At 46.0% G+C, this 25,826-nt stretch overlaps 1 protein-coding gene across 1 annotated transcript in view; it reads right to left on the reverse strand.

Annotated features, from left to right (window-relative positions):
* The window catches only part of BRIP1 (BRCA1 interacting DNA helicase 1), a 123,866-nt gene that overhangs the window by 92,077 nt on the left and 5,963 nt on the right, over positions 1-25,826 (reverse strand). The window contains exon 5 of the mRNA XM_087717098.1: positions 23,827-23,952. Coding sequence (XP_087573224.1) covers positions 23,827-23,952 — 126 coding nt within the window. The remainder of the gene's footprint in view (positions 1-23,826; positions 23,953-25,826) is intronic.

Here is a 25,826-nt window from a genome sequence, read left to right on the forward strand (position 1 = left end):
ATTAATTCATGAGCCTCGAGTCAGGTTTCAAAAGAAAACCAGTCATTTATTAGGAACACCATTTCGGCAATACCCCATTGCAGTCAGATTTAAACCTCATTTGAATTACGGCTGAACTTTACCCCTGTCCCTTCCCTCCCCTCAGTCTGTGTCATAAATCACATTCTCCAATGAGGTGCATGCCTCACAAGCCTGCTGTAGTACTCTGAGATCTGACTCTAGCCGGAGGTATGTGTGGAATGCGCTCCCCCCCCCTTTCCTCACCATGGCAACTTATAACAGACATGCCAATGCTTAATGAGTTGACATTCGGCTCCCCTCACTTTCTGAAAGTGACTTGTGACTTTTACTTGTGCGAAGTAAAAACAATTTGAGTACAGGTATAGGATTTAAGGCTGTGTGTGTCCCTCCCCCCAGGCTTGATGGATTTTCTGCATGGAATTTTACTATAAGGCAATCAGCTTGGGTATTTCTACTCTTTACCCAAGATGCCTCTGACTAGGGATAGCCCTTCCACTTGATTAAATATTGGAGTTGTCTCCTGTGCCATCCTGAGCTACAAATATTCTCCTTTATCAACACATTTTCTTTCTCAAGCCCCTTCAAGCTACATGTGACGGGAAACAAAAACTGATTCACCGAGAGTGCCGGCTGTGCGAAATCTCACACAAGCACACACCCGGCCGAGATCCTGAAGTGGCCCGATTGAAAGCCTTCCTTTATAAAATTTTAAAAAAAAATAGCCTGGGCTTCTTGATTAAGCAGCACAAAGCATCTGTTTATCCCCTGGCAGTAACCAGCAGATGAACCCAATTCAATATTTATCGAGAGCTTCACAGATCACCGCTAACCAAGCAAACATTTTAATTAAGCCGGGACTCCCTTCAAAGGCTTCATTCAGAACATCCATCAACGGCAGCCCAGCATCAGATGTGGGTCAGGTGGCAGAAGGTAACACAAATCCACAATTTTGCTTCGTCGCACCCGGCGGGCGAGCTTTGCCCAACCCCAAAGCCTAGTCTTGTTGATTGTCGTAGGCTGCCATTCTCCCGGAATGTGTAACTGAAATCCCCCGGCTCCCTTTGTGAGGTTGGAAAGCAATACGTTCCGCCACAACGGGCAGGCGCATTAAGCCAGATGCTTGTCGCAGCTGTTCCTTGATACCCTGAGTGTTTGTTTCACGCTTCTCCGTTTGCTATTTACTTTCCTGCCTTGGGGACCTCGGGATTCCTTCCTGCGTGCAGCCGGCCCCTTGCTTCTTGGAGAGAGAAAAGATGACGAGTGCGTTCGCACTTGGGTGGCACTAATTAACAGGGATTTTGACCTGAATCTTTGTTGCTTTCTGTCGATAGGGACCATTTTATCAGTAGAAGAGGATATTGGCAGCTCAGGATTGATATGAGGGGTCCCTAGCGTTTTCTGTGCTTGGTGTGTGTTTCTTTTTTAACAGACGTTTCATGACCCAACTAGGTAACTTCATCAGTGCTAGAAGGGAGTGGGGTTTGTGATTAATTTGAAATTTAATAAAATTTGTATGCCGCCCAATCCCATAGGACTCTGGGAGGCTTACAGAAACAAGATAAAAACATTTTAAAAATTTAAAAATGAAGTTACAATTATTAAAATTACACACCATCCATGCTGTCTAGGTGGGGCTGAACATTAATCAACAGCCCCAGGCCTGCCGGAGCAGCCAGGTTTTGGTGGCTTTTCGGAAGGCCAGGAGAGTGGTAAGGGGCCAGATCTCCACGGGTAGATCGTTCCACAGGGCCGGTGCAGCTACAGAGAAGGCCCTCCCCCAAGGGGCCGCCAGCCAGCATTGCCCGGCTGACGGCACCCGGAGGAGGCCTAACCTGTGTGATCTTGTTGGTCATTGGGAGGTATGTGGCAGGAGGCGGTCTCTCAGGAGGTGGATGGGGTGGGGTGGGGGGAGACTGGATAAATCAAGGACCATAGTGTCCTTGATGCTCTCTGTTTTCTTGCAGATGTTTCAATAGCCAACTAGGTAATTTCATCAGTGCTAGAAGCGAGTGGGGTTTGGGAGGAGAAGGAGGAGACTGGATAAATCAAGAACTGTGGGGTCCTTGATGCTCTCTGAGCTTGGCTGTTTTCTTACAAATGTTTCACTACCCAATTACGTAACTTCATCAGTACTAGAAGAGAATGGGGTTTGGGAGGAGGAGGAGGAAACTGGATAAATCAAGGACTATGATGTCCTTGATGCTCTCTGTTTTCTTGCAGATGTTTCACTACCCAACTAGGTAATTTCATCAGTGCTAGAAGGGAGTGGGGTTTGTGACTAGGAGGTGGATGAGGGGGGGAGGAGCCTGGATAAATCAAGGACTATGATGTCCTTGATGCTCTCTGTTTTCTTGCAGATGTTTCACTACCCAACTAGGTAATTTCATCAGAAGGGAGTTGGGTTTGTGACTAGGAGGTTGATGGGGAGGAGGAGACTGGATAAATCAAGGACTATGGTGTCCTTGATGCTCTTTGTTTTCTTGCAGATGTTTCAATACCCAACTAGGTAATTTCATCAGTGCTAGAAGGGAGTGGGGTTTGGGAGGAGGAGAAGGAGAAGGAGGAGGAGGAGGAAGTCCTTGGTGCTCTCTGACCTTGGTTGTTTTTTTCCTGGCGTTTCATGACCCAACAGAGAGGAAGTATATACATATACGTGTGTGTATGCGTGTGCTGGCGTGTGCATGTGTGTACCTATGGGGATTCTTAGGAGGAAGGCTTTAACATGGCAATCAGAAATTCCATCAAAACTAAGTAGCAATCGACTTAGTTAAAACCACCTTTGTAGGTGACCGGATAAATGACGTTTTGCCTATTTCTTCATTCTCCTTTTTTGGTTTCTTCTCTTCCCTCGTCATAAATACTTAGCACAGATTTAGGTAACCAAGTCAACAGGGGAAGGGAACAGCCCATCAATACCTTGAAATGTTATCGGAGAGGGGGGATGTACTGCAATTTACATACAGGCAAACCTCGGCTTACAACCGCCTGTTTAAGGACGGTCTGAAATTACAACAGCCTCAAAAAAGGGTGATTTGTGACTTACGGCCTGTAAAACACTTCTGGCTGTCACAAAACATACCCCTGTGGTCACAGATATTGTGATCTGGGTGCTTGGCAACCTGTTCGCATTTAGCCCAGGTTGTCAGACACAAAGACACCTGCAGTTTTGTGCTAGCTACAGGTAGTCCTCAAGTTATAACCACAATTGAGCCCCAGATTTGCTTAGCAAGACAGCTGCTTATGTGAGTTTTGACAACCTTTCTTGCCAAGCTATTAAGTGAATCACTGCAGCTGTTTCACAGATGTTCAGGGAATCTAGTTTTCCCATTAAATTTGCACGGCAGAAGGTCGCAAAAGAGGAATCACGTGACTCCGCAACCATCATCGCTAAGCGTCTGGATTTTGATCATACTCTATATTGCCAAAAGTATTCGCTCAACTGCCTTTCCCCGCATATGAACTTACTGTGAGTGACCTCCCATTCCTAATCCATAGGGTTCAATATGACGTCGGTCCACCCTTTGCAGATATAACAGCTTCAACTCTTCTGGGAAGGCTGTCCACAAGGTTCAGGAGTGTGTTTATGGGAATTTGTGACCATTCTTCCAGAAGCGCATTTGTGAGGTCACACACTGATGTTGGACGGGTTTACGTGGCCTACCACTTCGTGGCTGAGTTGCTGTCATTCCTAAACACTTCCACGTTCTTATAATACAGCTGACAGTCGACTGTGGAATATTTAGGAGCGAGAGAATTTCACGACTGGATTTGTTGCACAGGTGGCATCCTATCACAGTTCCACACTGGGATTCACTGAGCTCATGAGAGCGACCCCTTCTTTCACAAATGTTGGTAAAAACAGTCTGCATGCCTAGGTATTTGATTTTATACCCCTGTGGCCATGGAAGTGATTGGAACACCTGATTCTGATTATTTGGATGGATGAGCGAATACTTTCGGCAATATAGTGTATGACCACGGGGATGCTGCAACAGTTACAAGTGTGAAAAAAACAGCCCTAAGTCACTTTTTTTCCCAGTGCAGCCGTAACTTTGGATGGTCACTAAACGAATGATTGTAAGTCGAGGACTACCTGTATTTGCAGTCTTCTATGCCAGAAAGTCCGAAGGTTGAAAGCTGCTTCTACCTGCTTAGAGGGCTCCCTCTGGTCTCTAAAGGCTGGTTGAAAAAGCTGCTCAAAATTGGAAGCAGAACAAGATTCCTCCAGATGCAATGATCATAAGAAAGATACTTGAGGGTGCAGAGATGGATAGGTTGACCATGGAAATGAAGGATAGAGAAGAATCAGAGTACTATAAAGTGTGGAACAGCTGGTATAAAAGGTTGGATGATAAAATTAATTGAGATACTGTATAAGAACTAAGTATTATTTACAACCATTATGATAATACTGTATAAATCTGTAAATATGATATAGCAATAGCAATAGCAGTAGACTTATATACCGCTTCATAGGCCTTTCAGGCCTCTCTAAGCGGTTTACAGAGAGTCAGCATATTGCCCCCAACAATCTGGGTCCTCATTTTACCCACCTCGGAAGGATGGAAGGCTGAGTCAACCCTGAGCCGGTGAGATTTGAACCGCTGACCTGCTGATCAAGCAGTAGCCTGCAGTGCTGCATTTAACCACTGCGCCACCTTGGCTCTTCATGTTAAGTGATTGTATGATATATTATACAATATAGAATATATTAGAGAATATAGAAATAGAGCTTAGGTAAATAGGAATTATATCAATAATACTGGATATGGACTCGCTGTAATGAGTAGAAATCTGTGTTTTATTATTAATGTTAAAAAAAAGCTTAATAAAAATTATTGTGGGGGGGAGGAAAGAAAAGAAAAAGCTGCCTACCAAAAGATTTCAGCTCCGTGTGAAGCTGAAATCCTCCTGGCAGGCAGCCCTGTTGGTCTCAAAAGAGCTGCCTGCCAGACTGACTTGCCCACCTGTGCAGCTGAAATCCTTCAGCAGGCAGCTCTTTTGCAATGACCACATGACGACCTAGGAGGCTGGTCAATGACCACAAATGCGAGCATCAGGATTGTGGTCATGAAATGAAAAAGTCACGCGACATCTAGCTTTAACCGCTGGACTCAATAACCAAGATTCCGGTCCTAATTTTGGTTGTAAGTCAAGGACTACCTTTACAGAGGTAGTCAACGAATATGAGCCAGCAGTGTGCACAGGTACAGTATAGGTGATGCCTTGCTCAATAATAGTAACTGTGAGAGAGATCTTGGAGTCCTAGTGGACAACCATTTAAATGTGCAGCAGCTGCCAAAAAAGCCAACACAGTTCTAGGCTGCCTAAACAGAGGAAGAGAATCAAGATCAGATGAAGGGTTAATACCACTTTATAAGGCCTTGGTAAGGCCACACTTGGAATATTTGCATTCAGTTTTGGTCGCCACGATGTAGAAAAGATGTGGAGACTCTAGAAAGAGTGCAGAGAAGAGCAACAAAGATGATCAGGGGACTGGAGACTAAAACATATGAAGAACGGTTGCAGGAACTGGGAATGTCTAGTTTAATGAAAAGAAGGACCAGGGGAGACATGATAGCAGTGTTCCAATATCTCAGGGTTTGCCACAAAGAAGAGGGAGTCAAACTATTCTCCAAGGCACCTGAGGGCAGAACAAGAAGCAATGGGTGGAAACTAATCAAGGAGAGAAGCAGCCTAGAACTGAGGAGGAATTTCCTGACAGTGAGAACAATTAATCAGTGGAACAGTTTGCCTCCAGAAGTTGTGAATGCTCCATCACTGGAGGTTTTTAAGAAGGGATTGGAGATCTCATTGGTCTGAAAAGGTCTAGTCTCCTGCTTGAGCAGGGGGTTGGTCTAGAAGACCTCGAAGGTCCCTTCCAACTCTGTTACTCTCTTAAAGGGGAGCAGAGTCTTTACTAAACGCGATCAATTCTGGAACCATCTTTGGCTGCCAAATCCCAGATGCAGGCAAAGGTCAACTTTATAAAACAGGCATTGTTTTCCGATGAAAGATCGCGCCCAGCCTAAAGAGCACAGCACCCTTTTAACTGTGAACATACAAGCAGCTCGGCACAAAACAACACAACCGCCAGTTTCTCTCTCTCTCTCTCTCTCCCTCTCCCTTCTTCCCATCTCCCGAAACGGATGACAAGCCTTTTTTAAAAAAAAAACTGAATAAATATGCCTTTAATTATCGTAAGGGGAAATACATGCCCTGCGAATCTGAGGACAAAAGAGGATCTCCAAAACCAACATCTGCGTAGTTTCAAAAAAAAGGGGAGGCCTGTTGTGTGTAGCCTTGCTTGGAGAAGTCATTGTTAGCATAAGAGTAGAATAGAAAGAAAAACATCCATTAAAGGGTAGATTGTCAACAAACACCAGGCGGGCACAATGCACATCCGTTGTGCGGGAGGGGGGTCGGGGGGGGGGAATCAAAAGGGGAATAGAAGCAGAAGGTTGAGTGGTGGCTTTATCCTCCTTCTCACTTTTGTCTCCTTTTCTAAGAAGCATTAGAACCGCTGCTTTAAAGAGCGCTCATTTGAGGAGAAAAGATAAATGCGCAGCTGAAGGTCGGCAACCCAAAGCTAATTCCTTTGGATAATAGTTTTCTACACCACGGCGGCGAGTCCTCGACTTCACGGCCCCAACTGAGCCCAAACCTTCCCTCCCTAAAGCGATACCATTATGTGAAGTGAGTTTCAACCCGCGGGATGACCTTTTCTCGCCGCAGTGGTTAAGTGAACGGCTGTGGTTGTTGAGTTAGGAACACGGTTGTTAACGGAATCGGGCTTCCCCATTGACTTTGCTGGACAGAAAGTTGCAAGAGGGGAGCACGTGATCCCGGGACACTGCGACCCTCAGTCACCAAGTATCGGAAGGAAGGAAGGAAGGAAGGAAGGAAGGAAGGAAGGAAGGAAGGAAGGAAGGAAGGAAGGAAGGAGCTGATTTAGGGGGGAGGGGGGTAAATGAACTCAACTGAAAAATGGAGGGTGCACCTTTTTCTTCTTCTTTTTGGGTACGACCAAGGTCAGGCTCAGTTTCTTTATCTAATCCTATGAGACCCAGGTTGACCCTCCCTGCCCCAATGAAGCAATTCCCTCTAGACCAAATAATAGAATAGGGATAGGGATGGGGAAGGACAGGACATTAAGACTAGGGTAGGATATTAAGGATAGGATAGGACAGGACATTAAGGATAGGACAGGATAGACAGGAGGACATTAAGAATAGGATAGGATATTAAGGATAGGACAGGACATTAAGGATAGGATAGGATAGAAGAGAATAGACAGGAGGACATTAAGTATAGGATAGGGTAGGATAGAATAGGCAGGAGGACATTAAGAATAGGATAGGATATTAAGGATAGGACAGGACATTAAGGATAGGACAGAAGGACATTAAGAATAGGCTAGGATAGAATAGAATAGACAGAAGGACATTAAGAATAGGATAGGATAGAAGAGAATAGACAGGAGGACATTAAGAATAGGATAGGATATTAAGGATAGGACAAGACAGGGCATTAAGGATAGGACAGGAGGATATTAAGAATAGGCTAGGATAGAATAGAATAGACAGAAGGACATTAAGAATAGGATAGGATAGAAGAGAATAGACAGGAGGACATTAAGAATAGGATAGGACATTAAGAATAGGATAGGACATTAAGGATAGGACAAGACAGGACATTAAGGATAGGGCAGGAGGACATTAAGAATAGGATAGGATAGAATAGGATAGACAGGAGGACATTGAGAATAGGATAGGATATTAAGGATAGGACAGGACAGGACATTAAGGATAGGACAGGAGGACATTAAGAATAGGATAGGATAGAATAGACAGAAGGACATTAAGGATAGGATGGGATAGGACAGGACAAGAAGACATTAAGGCTAGGATAGGATATTAAGGATAGAATAGGATAGACAGGACATTAAGGATAGGATGGGATAGGATAGGGTAGGAAAGAACTGGACAGAATCTTTATTGAGACTAGACTAGATTACACTAGAATGATAGAGTTGGAAGGGACCTTGGAGGTCTTCAAGTCCAACTCCCTGCTCAGGCAGAACAAACCCTCTACCACTTCAGACAAATGGTTATCCAATCTCTTCTTAAAAACTTCCAGTGTTGGGGCATTTACAACTTCCGGAGGCAAGTTGTTCCACTGGTTAAATGTTCTCACTTTAAGGAAATTTCTCCTTAGTTCTAGGTTGCTTCTCTCCTTGATCAGTTTCCACCCATTGCTTCTTGTCCAGCCTCCAAGGGCTTTGGCAACTAGCTTGACCCCCTTCTTCTTTGCGACAGCCCTTCAAATTTTGGAAGACTGCTATCATATCACCCCTTCTTTTCACTAGACCAGATATACCCAATTCCAGCAACCGCTCTTTATATGCCTTAGCCTCCAGATAGGACTACAGATTAGGTTTTACTGGTGAACGTGGACAAAGGTGGACATGGCTAGGAAATCCTTTCTTGCCTTCTTTTTTTGTTAGGTAAATAAAATGAGAAGTCAAAGAATAAGAGAAGATGAATTATAGAAAAAGAACAGTAATTTAGAAATCTCAAATAATCCACTCGTCTTGATAAAAAGATGCTTTGAGCCGCTGCATATGAACATTATGAAGTACCTTCATCTCATCCTTTAATTGCCACTTAGCACTTTCTGTATGTATACAAATTAAGTAAATAAATAAAGCAAAGATTGAAACAAACTCAAATGCTCTATTTTCTATTTGCAATAACATGAGTTTTGAACTATTGGGAAAACTTGCACATAATCCATCTATTCACTTTTGATTTCAAATGACAATAAGATTTGGGAATAGAAGTTAAAAATATAGTTTTGAATTGGAAATCGTATTGTATGGCAGCAATGAATATATTAATTGCTAAGGTTTATAAAACGTTCCTGAAATTGAATCTGGAAAGTGAACATGTAAAAAACATTTTATGATTCAGTAGGCAAAGAAGTTTGGATATCATGTGAGGCTTGAACGATGGAAAAATATGTGGACGAAAGGTTTAAAATTCACATTAAATTATAATTTAAAAGAAAAGTTTTATAAGACGATGTGTCGCTGGTATTTAACACCGGGTAAGTTATCCAGAATGTATAAAGGTATTTCAAAGGAATGTTGGAAACGTAAAAGCAAAGAGATCTCTTATCAATCCTGGGTTGTATAAACAGGGGCATAGAATCAAGATAACGTGAAATATTAGTCCTGCTTTACAAAACCTAAGTTATGAACTTGAACATTGGGCACTATCTAATAAAATGAAATTAAATGGTGAAAAGAGTAAGGTTCTACATTTGGGCAAGGAAAACGAAATGCACAGGTACAGTATAGGTGGTACCTTGCTCAACAGTAGTAATTGTGAGAGGGATCTTGGAGTCCTAGTGGGCAACAATTTAAATATGAGGCAACAGCTGCCAAAAAAGCCAACACAGTTCTAGGCTGCATAAACAGAGGGAGAGAATCAAGATCACATGAAGGGTTTATACCACTTTATAAGGCCTTGGTAAGGCCACACTTGGAATACGGCATTCAGTTCTGGTCACCACGATGTAGAAAAGATGTGGAGACTCTAGAAAGAGTGCAGAGAAGAGCAACAAAGAGGAGATTAGGGGACTGGAGACTAAAACATACGAAGAACGGTTGCAGGAACTGGGTATGTCTAGTTTAATGAAAAGAAGGACTAGGGGAGACATAATAGCAGTGTTCCAATATCTCAGGGGTTGCCACAAAGAAGAAGGAATCAAGCTATTCTCCAAGGCACCTGAGGGAAGAACAAGAAGCAATGGGTGGAAACTAATCAAGGAAAGAAGCAACTTAGAACTGGGGAGAAATTTCCTGAAAGTGAGAACAATTAATCCGTGGAACAGAAGTTGCCTCCAGAAGTTGTGAATGCCCCAACACTGAAAGTCTTTAAGAAGATGTTGGATAGCCATTTGTCTGAAACAGTATAGGGTTTCCTGCCTAGACAGGGGGTTGGACTAGAAGACCTGCAAGATCCCTGCCAACTCTGCTATTGTATTGTATTGTCTTGTATTTGTTAAGTCACTTGTCAGAGATTGTATAGGTTAATGTTGGCGAAATTTTTCGGCACCAGGTGCCGAAACCGGAACGTGTATGTGTGTGTCCAGACGAGGAAGAGCAGCTGGTCTTTGCACACATGGGAGCGCTAGAAACCAGAAGAGCAGCTTCCCAGTATGCATGTGCGCATCGGCCAGCTTCTCTTCCGGCGCTCCTAAAGATCAGTTGGCCGGTGCACATGCACGTGCCAGAACCTGGAAAAGCAGCTGGTGATGGCACGCGTGCCCAGAGAAAGGGCTCTGCCTACCACTTCTGGCACGTGTGAGGCTGAAAATCTGGGTGCATCTTATACACTGAATGCAGCACTTTTGGCCTCCTGAAACCCCTCCCCCTTTGCAAAAATGGCCGTGCAGAGCCTCTAGGAGGCTTCCAGAGGGCTCCTAGGGGCTGGGAAAGGCAGAAATGAGCAAAAAACGGGCTGATTTTTGCCCCCCCCCTTCCAGGAACACTCTATAAGCTTCCTAAAGGGTATGCATGCCCCCCCCTGTTTAGGATAACCCGCTCCCTCCTTAATAGGAGGGAGGCGGGAAACCCCTTGCAGGGTAGGGCTGAGGATTATGCTCAATTCTTGGCGGACAAAGTAGCTCGGCTTCGATCGGACCTGGACTCCACCGCAGTAGATCCAGCTGAGACGCAGGAGGATCATCTGTTACATCAGCTCTGGGTTGAGTTCCAGGAAGTTGCCTCAGGGGATGTGGACAAGGCCATTCGAGCTGTAAGTGCCTCCACTTGTATTCTGGACCCGTGTCCCTCCTGGCTGGTGGCTAACAGCAGGGAGGTGACACATGGCTGGATCCAGGCGGTTGTCACCGCCTCCCTTCGGGAGGGGCACTTCCCCGCCGTACTTAAAACGGCGGTGGTGAGACCCCTCCTGAAGAAGCCATCGTTAGATCCAGCCATTTTAAATAACTTTCGTCCTGTCTCCAACCTTCCCTTTATCGGGAAGGTTGTTGAGAAGGTGGTGGCCTTTCAGCTTCAACGGGCCTTGGAGGAAGCTAGTTATCTTGACCCCTTCCAGTCCGGCTTCAGGCCTGGTTACAGCACAGAAACCGCTTTGGTCGCATTGACCGATGATCTCTGGAGGGCCAGAGATGGAGGCTATGCGTCCATCCTGGTTCTCCTGGACCTCTCAGCGGCTTTCGATACCATCGACCATGGTATCCTTCTGCGACGACTGCGGGAGGTGGGAGTGGGAGGCACTGTTTTGCGGTGGTTCTCCTCCTACCTCTCGGACAGGTCGCAGTCGGTGTTAGTTGGGGGGCAGAGATCGTCCCTGAGGCCCCTAACATGTGGGGTACCCCAGGGTTCGGTCCTATCACCCCTACTATTTAACATATACATGAAACCGCTGGGCGAGATCATTCGGAGGCACGGGATAAAATACCACCAATATGCGGACGATACACAATTGTATCTGTCCGCCCCGTGCCAACTCAATGAAGCGGTGGACGTGATGAACCAGGGTCTGGAGGCCGTTAGGAACTGGATGAGTGCTAACAAACTGGTACTCAACCCGGATAAGACCGAGTGGCTGTTGTGTTTCCCCCCCAATAATTTGGCTAATACACCAACGCTTAGACTGGGGGGTCAAATTCTATACCCCTCAGATAGGGTCCGCAACTTAGGAGTCCTCCTGGATCCACAGCTGACTTTTGATCACCAGCTGTCGGCTGTGACCAGGGGGGCATTTGCCCAGGTTCGCCTGGTCCGCCAGTTGCGGCCCTACTTAGATCGGGGGGCTCTCACAGCAGTCACTCGAGCCCTTGTGATCTCTAGACTGGAATACTGCAATGGGCTCTACATGGGGTTGCCCCTGAAGTGCATCCGGCGACTACAGTTAGTCCAAAATGCAGCCGCGCGAGTGATAGTGGGCGCACCACGGTTCGCCCACGTTACACCTGTCCTCCGCGAGCTGCACTGGCTACCTGTTGGTCTCCGGGTGCGCTTCAGGATACTGATGACCATCTTTAAAGCACTCCATGGTAGTGGATCTGGGTACTTGAGAGACCGCCTTCTGCCGATTACCTCCCTAAATCGACCAATTAGATCGCACAGACTGGGCCTCCTCCGAATCCCATCCGCCAGTCAATACCGACTGGCGACCACGCGGAGGAGAGCCTTTTCTGTTGCTGCCCCGACCCTGTGGAACGAGCTCCCCATGGAGATCCGCACCCTCACCACTATCCAGACCTTCCGCGCAGCCCTCAAGATCTGGCTCTCCCAGCAGGCCTGGGGATAGGCTCCTAATTACCCGCCCGAGTGTTTGACTGTTGAATGAAAGTTGGGTTTTTATTACTTTTCTGTTGTTCACATATTGTTTTGTTTTGACCTTGCACCTCCCCTTCCTTGTGGTTGTAAGCCGCCCTGAGTCCCCTCAGGGAAAAGGGCGGCATATAAATCCCAATAAATACCTAAATACCTAAATACCCTTTCCCCCCCAAAACGTGCCCATTTTCATGAAAAAGGTTTGCAGAGTGCAAAACCTTTTTCTTTTAAATTTGCCTCCGCAAAATCTTGGTGCGTCTTATACTCCAGTGCATCTTGTACTCCGAAAAATACGGTAGGTTTGCCATCACGGGTATATGTTCTCCTGCTTGAGCAGGGGGCTGGACTAGAAGACCTTAAATGTCCCTTTCAGCTCTATTCCATTCCATTTTATTCTATTCTTTATTCTATTCCATATTCTATTCTATTTTCCTTTCCTTTCCATCCTTTCCTATCATTTATGGTGGTGATAAAGCAAAGAAATTTTGAAATAAAATTCATATTTTAATACAGAAAATTCCTCAAATGAAGATGGAGATGAGGTCAGAGACTTTCCTTCTGGGTTTAATGGAAAAAGAGATAGAAACAAAAATTGGAACCATGATCTTATATACTGTATGTTGATGGCAGCAAGATTACTATATGCACAACAATGGAAGGACATTCCGATTCCCATCATGGACGAATGGCTACAGTATTTGGTGGAGTTGGCAGAGATGGCAAAATTGACTGTTTGGATTAAAGAAAAGAATATAAGTTTGTGGGTTTGTTTCTGTGGAAACCACTTCTGTCTTTGTGCTTGAGGTAGGGAAAAAATGAAACTTTGATTTTGGGTTTGACTGATTAAAGTGATTTGTTGTTATAGAAATGGCTAGTTTATATTATTTTGGAAAAGTAAAAAGTTGAGGTTCGATGTGAATGCTTTGCTGCAACAGAGAGTCTAAAGCCAATATGTTTTCTTTTTTCTTTTCTTCATCTTCCCCTCCTCACTTTTCTTTCCCTTTTTGGAAAGGGGACCCAGATTGTTGGGGCAAGATGCTGACTCTCTAAACCGCTTAGAGAGGGCTGTAAAGCACTGTGAAGCGGTATATAAGTCTAAGTGTTATTGCTATTTTCCTTCCCACCGTGTCCTATTATTTGCTTTTTATATTTTGTATTTTACCATATTAAAAAATGTTTAAAATTGGGGGCGGGGGAATTAAAAGTACATTTGGCTGCTTGAAAGAAGAAATAGTCGATTGCTGCCGGTGGCCACTATTATTAGTTTTTCTAATGAACGGTTTATAATTCATGAGCCTGTTCAATGAGATAAAATATGGTGTGTATATATACAAATCTTCACACTGTGGTTTACCACCACTGCCTATATGTGTCCTAACTTGCCTTAGCAATCATGGGCTTGTCTTACAATTTTTCAGGAAACTGAGCAGGTTAATGATTTGATTTTTTTTTAAAGGGATTTGCATCTGAAAACCAACAGCACCCCCTGCTGGCATCTCAAAATTATTTGAAATGAATTTGCAAAACTTGACAGATTTCAGCTTTTATAGGCAAATCCCCTTCTGCAAGAGACAAAGAGCTTCATAAATAGCACAGTTGAGCTTTTTATAGCCATCAAGATATAAAGGCTAAGTTTGCAATGAACTGAACATTGCAAACTTAGAAACAAGTTTGCAAAACAAGAAAAAACAACAATAATGGGTAGTCCTCGACATACAGCCACAACTGAACCCAGAATTTCCATTCCTGAGCGAGGCAGCTGTTTAGTGAGATTTGCCCCATTTTACAACCTTTCTTGCCACCGTTGTTAAACGAATCACGGCAATTGTTTAGCTAAGTCGCACAGTTGTTAAGGGAATCCGGCTACCTCCTTGATTTGGGGGATCCAAAGGTTGCAAAAGGGGATCACGTGTGACCCCGGGTCACTGCAACAGTCATAAATATGAAGAAGTTGCCAAGCTTTGATCATATGACCACGGAGAATGCTGCAATGGAGATAAATGTGAAAGCATGTCATAAGCAGGGGTGGGATTCAGCCAGCTCATACCGGTTCGAGCGAACCGGATGTTAATTTTGCATCCGATTCGCCAAACCGGTTATTGCAAGGATCGGCTGGCCCCACCCACCCAGGAGTCTCCACGCGGCCCGTTCATCATGCCAGGTAAGTGCAGGGCCCATGTGGAGGCTCCCGGAGGGTGAAAAAATGGGCCTCCCAGAAGTCTGGAAACGGGCCTAGTTCTGGCCTCTGGAACCCGGGGGAGGCTGTTTTCATCCTCCCGGACGCTCAAGGAAAGCCTCCGGAGCCCAGGGGAAGGGCAAAAATGCGCCCTCCCTGCCATGGTGCAGGAGGCTGAGTAGGCCATGCCCACCAGGGCCACGCCCACCCAGCAACTGGGCAGAGAACTGGTTGCTAACATTTTCCAATCCCATCCCAGGTCATAGGTCACTTTTCTTCACTGCCCTTGCAATGTCAATTGGTCACTAAACAATTGGTTATAAGTTGAGGAGTACCTATTTGTCAGGGCAGCCTCCCTCAGTAACCAAGAAAGAAACCACTCAACTCTATTTTTGCAGAATTAAGAGTACTTTACTGGTTATGAATAGATAGCAGCTAAGCAAAGCAAGATCTGAGGCAAAAGCGCGCGTAATCATAGATATCATTATGTGACCCAACCCCCTCCCCCTGGTAACCCCATCCCGTAGTCCAATCTGCACACCCCTCAGGTGTCATGTGGGTTTCACATGACACATGTGCTCTACATGGGGCAGCCCTTGAAGAGCATTCGGAGACTCCAGCTTGTCCAGAATGCAGCCGCGCGAGCGATTGTGGGTGCACCTCGGTACACCCACGTTACACCTATCCTCCGCGAGCTGCACTGGCTGCCTATTGGTCTTCGGATACGCTTCAAGGCGCTAGCCGTCACTTATAAAGCCCTTCATGGTATTGGACCTGGGTACTTGAGAGACCGCCTGCTGCCAATTACCTCCAATAGACCGATTAGATCCCACAGATTAGGCCTCCTCCGAATTCCATCCGCCGGCCAGTGTCGACTGGCGACTACCCGGAGGAGAGCCTTCTCTGTGGCTGCTCCGACCCTCTGGAACGAGCTCCCCGTGGAGATTTGGACCCTCACCACCCTCCAGGTTTTCCGCAAAGCCCTCAAAACCTGGCTGTTCCGACAGGCCTGGGGCTGATGAGTTCCTGTCCCCGCTCGAATGGTGTGTCTGTTGAGTTGCTTTTAAATTGTGGTATTGTCTGTCCATGTCTTTTTTCCCCTATTGTATTCCCTATCCCCCCCCCCCCCGACTTGGGTTGTGAGCCGCCCTGAGTCCCCTCGGGGAAAAGGGCGGCATAGAAATATAATAAATTCAATTCAATTCATCTTCAAAAAGCATCATCAGGTTGGTATGCTGGTCAGTTGGCCTTGGTGGCAAATCCACTATCTGCAGCATGCGCAGTAGATGGTGAGAACAAAACTCCCTTTTTACAATCACTCCTGTACTGAAAACTTCCCCTCCCAAATACCATGCCTCCCCCTCCCCGTTTCAATGGCAGCCGAAAGCAAGTAGCGAAGCAGAGGCCGACACCTATATTTCTTATGGCAAAAGCGGAACAACTTGCCACCAGAAGTTGTGAATGCTCCATCACTGGAGGTTTTCAAGAAGGGGTTGGGACAGCCGTTTGTCTGAAATGGTATAGGGTCTCCTGCCTGAGCAGGGGGTTGGACTAGAAGACCTCCGAGGTCCCCTCCAACTCTCTCTGTTCGTCTATTCTATTCTAGAAATTAAAGCCTCTATACAAAAGAAGAGGGAAGCACCAACTGACAATCACCCACCCACATTTTTGGCAGGCTGTTCTGGATCCCAATCAATACGTCTACTCCAGGCTAAACAAACCAGATTCACACTAGTTAAGAGTGTCATATATTATTAAAAGTTTATGCAGTGGTTTCACAGGGCCAGATTTTTATGCTGACAGGTTTTCAGTGATGTGGGAAGAAAAAGCAATGCAAATTATTACCTTGGCAGACAACTCCGTCCCATTTAATGGAGGCTCAAAATGACTCCGTCCTTATTGTATTTATTTGAAGCGTTTACTTAAAAGAACAGCTCTAGAACCCGTTTTTTTTTTCTTTTTAAAGTTTAGAATATGAAATACAACAATACAAAACAAAAGGGGAGGAATAGAAGTGAGGAAAAAGGGAAGGGGAAAGGGGGAAAAGAAAGAAAAGGCCTTGACTTCCGACTCCCTTTGGGGCAGTAGAATACGATAAAAGCATCAAAGCGCAATTTTTTTTTTACTTTTACATAATAATACAAACTAGTGATTTAACTACAAACCTATCTAAGGTCAAAGTTTTATTCCCCCCCTCCTACCTTGAGCACAAAGTTCAGAAGTGGTTTCCAAGTAGAAACAAAAGTAATTGTGGATTTTTTTCTTTGATCAAAGCTGCCAATTTAGCCACCTCTGCTACTGTATTTTTCGGAGTATAAGACACACCTTTTTCCCTCAAAAAAGAGGCTGAAAATCTGGGTGCGTCTTATACACTGAATACAGCATTTTTTTACCTCCCGAAATCCCACCCCCTTCACCAAAATGGCTGTGCAGAGCCTTTAGGAGGCATTCAGAGAGCTTCTGGGGGCTGGGAAGGACAGAAATGAGTGGAAAAACGGGGCCGTTTTTTGTTCGTTTTTGCCCCCTAGCCCCCAGGAGCATTCTATAAGCCTCCTAAAGGCTATGCATGCCATTTTTTCACAAAAAATGGGCCTGTTTTAGCGAAAAACAGGCTGTTTTTTACTCATTTTGACCCCACCCCACCCGAGCACTCTACAAGCCTCCTAAAGGCTATTCGTGCCCTTTAAAAAAAAAAACAGACCCGTTTTTGCAAAAAACAGGCCGTTTTTTGGGAGGTCTGCAGAGTGCAAAAACTTTTTTAAAAAATTTGCCTCTTCAAAACCTTGGTGCATCTTATACTCTGAAAAATACGGTAATTCCATCCACTTTTGCAGCCATTTGTCTATTGTGGAAATCAAATTGCCCTTCCATTTTTGTGCATAAAATAATAGCAACAGCCAGGGGTGAAATCCACTTCCATTCGCTACCCATTTGGTAGCAATGTAAGCGTGCATGCGCGGAGCATCAAAATGACATCCGGATGGATGGGGATCCGAACCGGTACCATTTCACCCCTGGCAACAGCCCTTAAGGCTTACATACCACTTCACAGTGCTTTTACAGCCTTCTCTAAGCGGCTCATAGAGTCAGCAAAATGCCCCCAACAATCTGGGTCCTCATTTTACCGACCTCGGAAAGATGGAAGGCTGAGCCAACCTTGCACAAGATTCATAACTGTGACCACTGTAGTGTCCTGAGGTCAAGTGATCCCCTCTTGTGACCTTCTGACCAGCAAAGTCGATGGGGAAGCTGGATTCGCTTAACAACTGGACTCGCTTAACAACCGTGTTGCTAACTTAACAGCTGCAGGGATTCCCTTAACTACTATGGCCAGAAGGGTCATAAAATGGGACACAAAACCAACTTAACTTCTCTCGCTTAGCAACAAAAAAAATTGGGCTGAATTGTGGTTGTAAGTCGAGGACTGCCTGTACAGGCACCTAAAACCACTGTTTTGGCAATAGAGCGTCTTCTTGTGCCAGGGTGGCGCAGTGGAGCCAAGGTGGCGCAGTGGTTAAATGCAGCACTGCAGGCTACTGCTGGATCAGCAGGTCAGCGGTTCAAATCTCACCGGCTCAGGGTTGACTCAGCCTTCCATCCTTCCGAGGTGGGTAAAATGAGGACCCAGACTGTGGGGGCAATATGCTGACTCTGTAAACCGCTTAGAGAGGGCTGAAAGCCCTATGAAGCGGTATATAAGTCTACTGCTATTGCTATTACCGTTACCTGCCATGGCGCCAAACACAGAAAATTTTCCCTACCATAAAAAGATCAGAGAAGCAGCGGGATGAACAAAGCATTGTCTGTGTGGGGTGTGCCTGTTCTGAGCTACGCAAAGATCTTGAAAGGGTCCATATCAGCAGAGATATCGCAGCAAGACCAAGAGACAGCCAAGGAGATTTGGGGGTGCAATTTACTTCTGACTAGGGATCATCCGGTCAAGACAGGTTAAAGACACACAAACTCCATGGCCTGTTTCTGTTGTCTCCCCTCTGGGATGAGGTTTTCAAAGTATCTAAAGCAGGACGCCTAGATTCTGGACAGCATTGTTCCCTAGGGCTGGGATGGCAAGCCTATGGCACGCGTGCCACAGGTGGCTCGTGGAGCCATTGGTCAGAGCATGCGAGGCGTTGCCCTGTCAGCTGGCCACTGTGCATGGGCGCGCTGGCCAGCTGAGTTCAGCCTTTTTTAAAGCCATTTTTCGCCCTCTCCAGGCTCCAGAGGCTTTATAGGAGCCTGGGAGGGGGTGAAAAGAGCCTCCCCCTCCCTGAAGCCTCCGGAGCGCGAAAAAACGCCCCTATGGGCAAACCGGAAATTCGGGGACGGACTTCCGGTTTGCTCGTGGGGCCGGTTTAAGCCCTCCGGAGGCTCCAGGGACTAAAAACGGCCCTACTTACAGTTTGCTCGTAAGGTCCTTTTTAGTCCTCCGAAGGCTTCAGGGAAACCTCCTGAAGGTGGCTGAAGCCTCTGGAGAGCCTCCGGGGAGGCTGGGGCTGTTTCCGCCCTGCCCAGGCTCCTATAAAGCCTCTGGAGCCTGGGGAGGGCGAAAAAAGCATGCAAAAAATGAGGGGAGCGCCTCTCGTGCCTGCATGCACACTGGGCGGATGTCGCACGTTGCATTATGCCTGTGCCCGACCCCCTTGCGCTCCCCCCACTTATGGCACACAAGCCAAAAAAGGTTCGCCATTGATGCCTTAGGGTGTCTGTCTTGTAAACTCGCAAGATTCGTTTTTCTCGCTAGGTACAGTAGATGCGTAGATCCGAAGTAAATTGTGATGTTTCTCTCTGTCCCATATGTGTGTGTGTCTGTGGGCATATGCATAATGGTTGTCTTTTGAGAGCTGAATACAATGAAATTTCATTTTAATGTATGCTGATTAGTGTACATTTATAGACCTCTCACAGCCTGGACATAAATTGTTTCAACTTCTGCCCTCAAAACGACGCTATAGGGCACAGCACACCAGAACAACTAGACACAAGGACAGTTTTTTCCCCGAACGCCATCACTCTGCTAAACAACTAATTCCCTCACCACTGTCAAACTATTCACTAAGGCTGCACTACTATTAGCCTTCTCCTCGTTCCTATCACCCATCTCCTCCCACTTATGACTGCAGGACTTTGTGGCTTGTATCCTTACGATTCATATTGATTTTGATTGTTTCCTGATTGCTTATTTGTACCCTATGACTATCATTAAGTGTTGTACTTTAGGATTCTTGATGAATGTATCTTGTCTTTTTATGTATACTGAGAGCTTATGCACCAAAGACAAATTCCTTATATGTCTAATCACCCTTGGCCAATAAAAGAATTCTATTCTATTCCATTCCAATATTTGTTCTATTCTATTTTCAATTCTATTCTATATTCCATTCCATTCCATTATTTCTATTCTCTTCTCAATAAAGAGTCTTAAAGATTAAAGATTCCACTTGCCTTAGGTCTAATCTTGATTTCTAAGATTTCGTTATTCTAATCAAGGAGAATATTTGTAACTCAGGGTTGAAATGAGGGGGGGGGGGGTTGTCTCTGAAGTTGGTTGCTTTCTTGCAGACATTTCATTACCCAACTAGGCAGCATCACCAGTGATAGAAGGCATTCAGTTTTGGTCGCCACAATGTAGAAAATATGTGGAGACTCTAGAAAGAATGCAGAGAAGAGCAACAAAGAGGATTAGGGGACTGGAGACTAAAACATATGAAGAACCGTTGCAAGAACTGGGTAGGTCTAGTTTAATGAAAAGAAGGACTAGGGGAGACTTGATAGCAGTGTTCCCATATCTCAGGGGTTGCTACAAAGAAGAGGGAGTCAAACTATTCTCCAAGGCATCTGAGGGTAGAACAAGAAGCAATGGGTGGAAGCTAATCAAGGAGAGAAGCAACTTAGAACTGAGGAGAAATTTTCTGACAGTCAGAGCAATTAATCAGTGGAACAGCTTGCCTCCAGAAGTTGTGAATGCCCCAACACTGGAAGTCTTTAAGTAGATGCTGGATAGCCATTTGTCTGGAATAGTATAGGGTTTCCTGCCTAGACAGGGGGCTGGACTAGAAGACCTCCAAGGTCCCTTCCAACTCTGCTATTGTATTATTGTATTGTAAAACACCCAAGCTCAGAGAACACCCAGGCCCCCTGTTTTCATGATTCTGATACCAAAAAGCCTCAAATAAATAATAAAATGGGGGTGGGGGGGGAGAGATGCTGAAATCGACTCCTTGCTTCAGAAGGGTGACCTAAAGTTATAGGGATGGATGAGGGACCACAGGGCTGAAAACTGAACCCTGGCAAGACGGAATGGCTCTGGGGTTGAAGGCTCTGTGGTCCATGGAGAACTGAACTCATGTAGTTCAAAATCATCCATCTCGGAGGGGGTCCCAAGTAACTGGCAGGGGGCGGGGGTGGGGGGAATAAAATGTTGCCAACTCTTAGATCTCCCAATAGATGAATTTGACCACCATCCCAAAGGCCCAAGTCCTTAGGAGACACAATGTGAGGAACACGATGGGGAAGACGGCTTCTGATGCCACAACAAAACCTCAGAAAGATTTAAGATGGAGTGATTCAGTAGGTCTGGGGGTCACCAAATTGCTGGAAAAGGTTTACTAGGGATTAACAGATTTCTTTGTGCAGGCAAAAAGTCCTTTTTGGGGGGTTAATCTCCAAGGATTAACAGTTGAGTTTAGAAGCTTCATCAAAAGCAAGAACATTAAACAGCAAAGCCAATGAATGTTTTTTAAAAAAAACATTTGGGTCCAAATGAGCTACTTTGGGCTTCCAATCCTTGATCTTGGTGACCTCTGGGAGTCTTGATTCTTTTAAATTACACACTTTTTGCTCCCATGGCTGGAAAATGTGTGTGTGTGTGTGTGTGTTTGTAATGACTTTGTGGCTGATCTCCAGACTGTTAATGTTTTTGGGTGCTTTGTTCCTTGGTGGACTGGATTTCTACTGCTTCTCTAATACAACTTGTATCTAAAATTGGCCAGGCATTTTCTGCCAGCCTGAACGGCCTTGGGTCAGGGATGGCTAACCTTTTCGTCATGGCGTGCCGAAAGCATGCGTGAATGCGTGCACCAGCCTGTACCCATAATGCAATACATGCGCCGCCCCCTTCCCGCATGCATGCACACAAATGCGCCCTCCCTGCCCATTTTTGGCTTCCAGGTGGGTGCAGGAGGCCTTCCAGACCTAAAATGGGGCACCGGGGGGGGCACATGTGCGGCCCCTCCACACCCCGTTTTGGCTTCCAGGTTGATGGGAGGCCTCCTGCACCAACCTGGAAGCCAAAATGGAGCTTGGTGTGGCTGCACGAGGCCGCAAAATGCAATGTGAGCACCCTAGCACATGCACCCCTTGCCGGGTATGTGCGCGTGCATCCCCCCCCTCCCGCGCATGCGCAGCAGAGACCTAAAGACCAAGTGGCTGGCAGGAGGCACGTCTGCATGCGTGGTGGAGATGGGCTGGGGCAACGGCTGGCGTGCCTGCAGAGAGGGCTCTGCATGTCACCTGTGGCACGTGACAAAGGTTCGGCATCACGATCTTACGTGGATTAAAAAAGTTTTTCAAACTTGGCAACTGTAAGACACGTGGACTTCAACTCCCAGAATTCCCCAGGCAGCTTTGCTGGGAGTTGAAGTCCAAGAAAGTCCAGTTGCCTCCTGAAAAATCACCTTGGCCTGGATGACTGAGAATCTCTAAAAAGCAAAGGTAACGGTTAGTCATTTCTGACTCTATAGGCGGTGCTCAGCTCCGTTTCTAAGCCGAAGAGCCAGCGCTCTCATCTATCAGAAGGTCGGCAGTTCAGCAGTTCGAATCCCTAGCGCCACGTCACAGACTGAGCTCCCGTTCCTTGTCCTGGCTTCTGCCAACCAAGCAGTTCGAAAGCACGCAAAAAATGCAAGTAGAAAAATAGGGACCACCTTTGGTAGGAAAGTAACAGCGTTCCGTGCGCCTTTGGCGTTGAGTCATGCCAGCCACATGAACATGGAGACATCTTCGGACAGCGCTGGCTCTTCGGCTTTGAAACGGAGATGAGCATCGCCCCCTAGAGTCAGGAACGACTAACACTTATGCGCGAGGGGAACCTTTCCCTTTCCCTTACAACCTTTCTTGCCACAGTTATTAAGCGAATCACTGTAGTTGTTAAGTTAGTAACACGGTTGTTAAGTGAATCGGGCTTCCCCACTGGCTTTACTTGGGGGAAGGTCCAAAGGGGTAATCCATGACCCTGGAACCCTGCGACCGTCATAAATATGAACCGGTTGCCAAGCATCTCAATTTTGAGTAGGTTGACCCTGGGGATGCTGTAACAGACATAAATGTGAAAAGTCACCTCTTTCGGGGTTGTTGTAACTGCGAACGATCACTAAACAAACTGTTGTAAACCGAAGACTACCTGCCGGAGCCCACCTATTACTATTGTAAGGATCTAAAACAAGCCACCTGATTTTATGATCTATTTTTGCAACCGCCGTTAAATGAATGCTACGGCCATTAAGCAAAGCTCTTGTTCTCTATGAAGTGTTTTGGATTAGCAAGATGGATGGCATATAAGTTTAATAAGTAAAAAAATAAAAATGAAAATGTCTCTGAGAGAGGTGGGCAGTTAAGGGATCTACATATATATAAATGGTACCCTCTCCCTCCCTCCCTCCCTTTCTCTCTCTCCCTCCCTCCCTCCCTCCCCCGCCCCCTCTCTGTGTGCCAGAATAACTCTGGAACACTTCAAGCAATTTCAACCAAGCTGATGACTTACTCTCTTCAACAAATACTGTGGGGGTAAGACACCCCCTAGGAAGAGGGGAGTGTTCTGTTAAGATACAGCCTGTTGTGCCTTAAAATGGCTTCTGCTGCACAGCGCACTAAAGTTGCCATGGTAACGGCTTCACAGTACTCCACAAGGGGGCTCCCTCTGGTAAGGGGGAAAAATCCAACATTAGAAATTACGTTTGGTCCGGACATTTTACCCCTATAAGTAAATACCCAGGCAATAAAATATAAACAAACAACACCTAAAACGCAGCCATATGATGAGGGAGTGGCCGTTGTAACTTTAGAACTGCAAATTCGGGGTGGGGGTGGGGGTGTCCGTCATAACTCCAATGGTTATAAGTCAATGACTACCTGAAACCAGAAACGGAGGCAAGAAAATCCAAGCACCTTTTCACAAACCTGAACTCTTTACCTCTTCCAAACCGACGCAATTTGTCTTTAATTTATTTTAAAAAAAATATCCTAGTATTACCGCACTTACTGTTTTAAGTGAGGGAGGATCTGCTTTTCCGAGAGTCACTCTCAATTCCCCATTTTTCCGCTGTTCATGAACTTCCAAAGCATCCACTAGCTGGGTTCCTATAGTCAGCCGGTGTCGTTTTCTCGCCTGTAAGCCATGCAAACATGCTTTTCAATTCGGGAGTCTAAAAAAGCCATGGGTTTTTTTCCCCACTCCCCAAACAGCAACAGCACTTAAGACTTATAGACCGCTTCATACAGCCCCTCTCTAAGCGGCTTACAGAATCAGCCTCTTGCCCCACAACATAAAATGGGTTTGGGTTTTTTTTTTGGTAATAGAAACAAGCCATTAAAAAAGAGAAACAGCCACAGAGGGCTGGGAAAATTGAAGAGATGAAATTGTTGTTCTTGTTATTATTAGTAGTAGTACAAGGTGCTACCAGCCAACCTCGTAAGGGCTCCTTTTCCAGGGTTACAGGAGAAGACGGTCAACGGTTTTGAAGGCGGAAGAGGGCTCTACGCCCCAATGGCAGATCAAGCGGCAGAACCATCTTCTAGGAGAAGGGAAGCTCTGATTACAAACCTCCACCGCCTTGTGGCTACATCCACTAATGGAAAAGGCTTCAGGAGTCAACCTCCAGGCAAAATCCGGAGCCGGAGTCCCGGAAGCAGTTAGTGACTGTGTACAACCACGTTCTGGTAACTCCTGCGATGCAGCTGGAACCAGTCGTATCGGCTCTGCCGTTCAATCGGACTATTTCAGTGATGTGGAGGGGGAGACTTGAGAGACCGCCTCCTGCCAATTACCTCCCTGCGACCAATTAGATCGCATAGATTAGGCCTCCTCCGAGTTCCATCTGCCAGTCAGTGCCGACTGGCAACTACGCGGAGGAGAGCCTTTTCAGTAGTAGCTCCGACCCTTTGGAACGATCTCCCCGTGGAGATTCGTACCCTCACCACCGTCCAGACCTTCCGCACAGCCCTTAAGACCTGGCTAGCCCGTCAGGCCTGGGGACAAATATAACTGTCCCCACCCGAATGATGAATGAATGTTGCTTACTATTTTACTTCTATGTATTGTTTGTGTCTATTGTCTGTACCCTCCCTTCCTTATTTTATGTAAGCCGCCCTGAGTCCCCTTAGGGAAAAGGGCGGCCTATAAATATTAATAAACAAACAAACAAACAAACAGGGGGGGAATCTGCTGCTTGGCTAACAGTCTATCCTCCATATTAATCCACCCAGACCTCGTGCTCTGGAGAGGACACTCCAGCTTTGACCTCTTTCCAGAGCACAATACCATCATCTTTTGAGACTGAAGGATGCCAATGAACAATGAGAAGGAGGAGTAATAATATATGGTGTTTTTATAGTAGCCAGGAGACCACAATGCAATTGCTGAGTAGTAGTTTGGCTGTCAAGGTCAGCCAGCTCAGTTTGGGTCTACAACATCTCACCACAGCCAATTCACCCAAGAGTTACCCTAATATCAAAGAAATAGTGGGAAAGGATAATTAAAGGATGCCAAAGGAGGGACAAAATGTAATGGGAAGGGCAAAAATTAAAGCCATTTTTTTCCCCAAAATTATTTTAAGTAATTAAATTGAATGGTTGAATTGTCTCACGACGACTTGGCCATAGAGAGTGGGCTGCGAGTTGCCCCATTCCGGCCATGTACTAGGGAATGCCTGTGTGCTTCCCAAGGCGTACCAAAGAGGGTGAGCTGGCTTTGCACCAGGAGCAAAGAGAGCTGGCAGGAATCCGACAGCCTGCACAGAGCACCACCTTGTCACCCCACCGAAGTGGTACCTATTTATCTACTCCAGGGGTGCTAAATTCAAGCCATGCAGGGCAGATCCAACCTGTAGGGTGCTTAGATCTGGGCTGCGTGGCTGCCCTGGAAACCGTCTCAGCATGTGGCCCTCCTGGGCTCCGTTTTCGTTGCCAGAGGGCTGCAGGAGGTCATCACGGCCAAAAACGGAGCCTGGGAGGGCCGTGTGAGGGCTACAAGATATCGAGCTG

The sequence above is a fragment of the Thamnophis sirtalis genome, unplaced genomic scaffold (genome assembly GCF_051295495.1).
Source record: "Thamnophis sirtalis isolate CommonGarterSnake01/CBP01778 unplaced genomic scaffold, rThaSir2_p1.2 scaffold_6, whole genome shotgun sequence".
Lineage (NCBI taxonomy): Eukaryota > Metazoa > Chordata > Lepidosauria > Squamata > Natricidae > Thamnophis > Thamnophis sirtalis.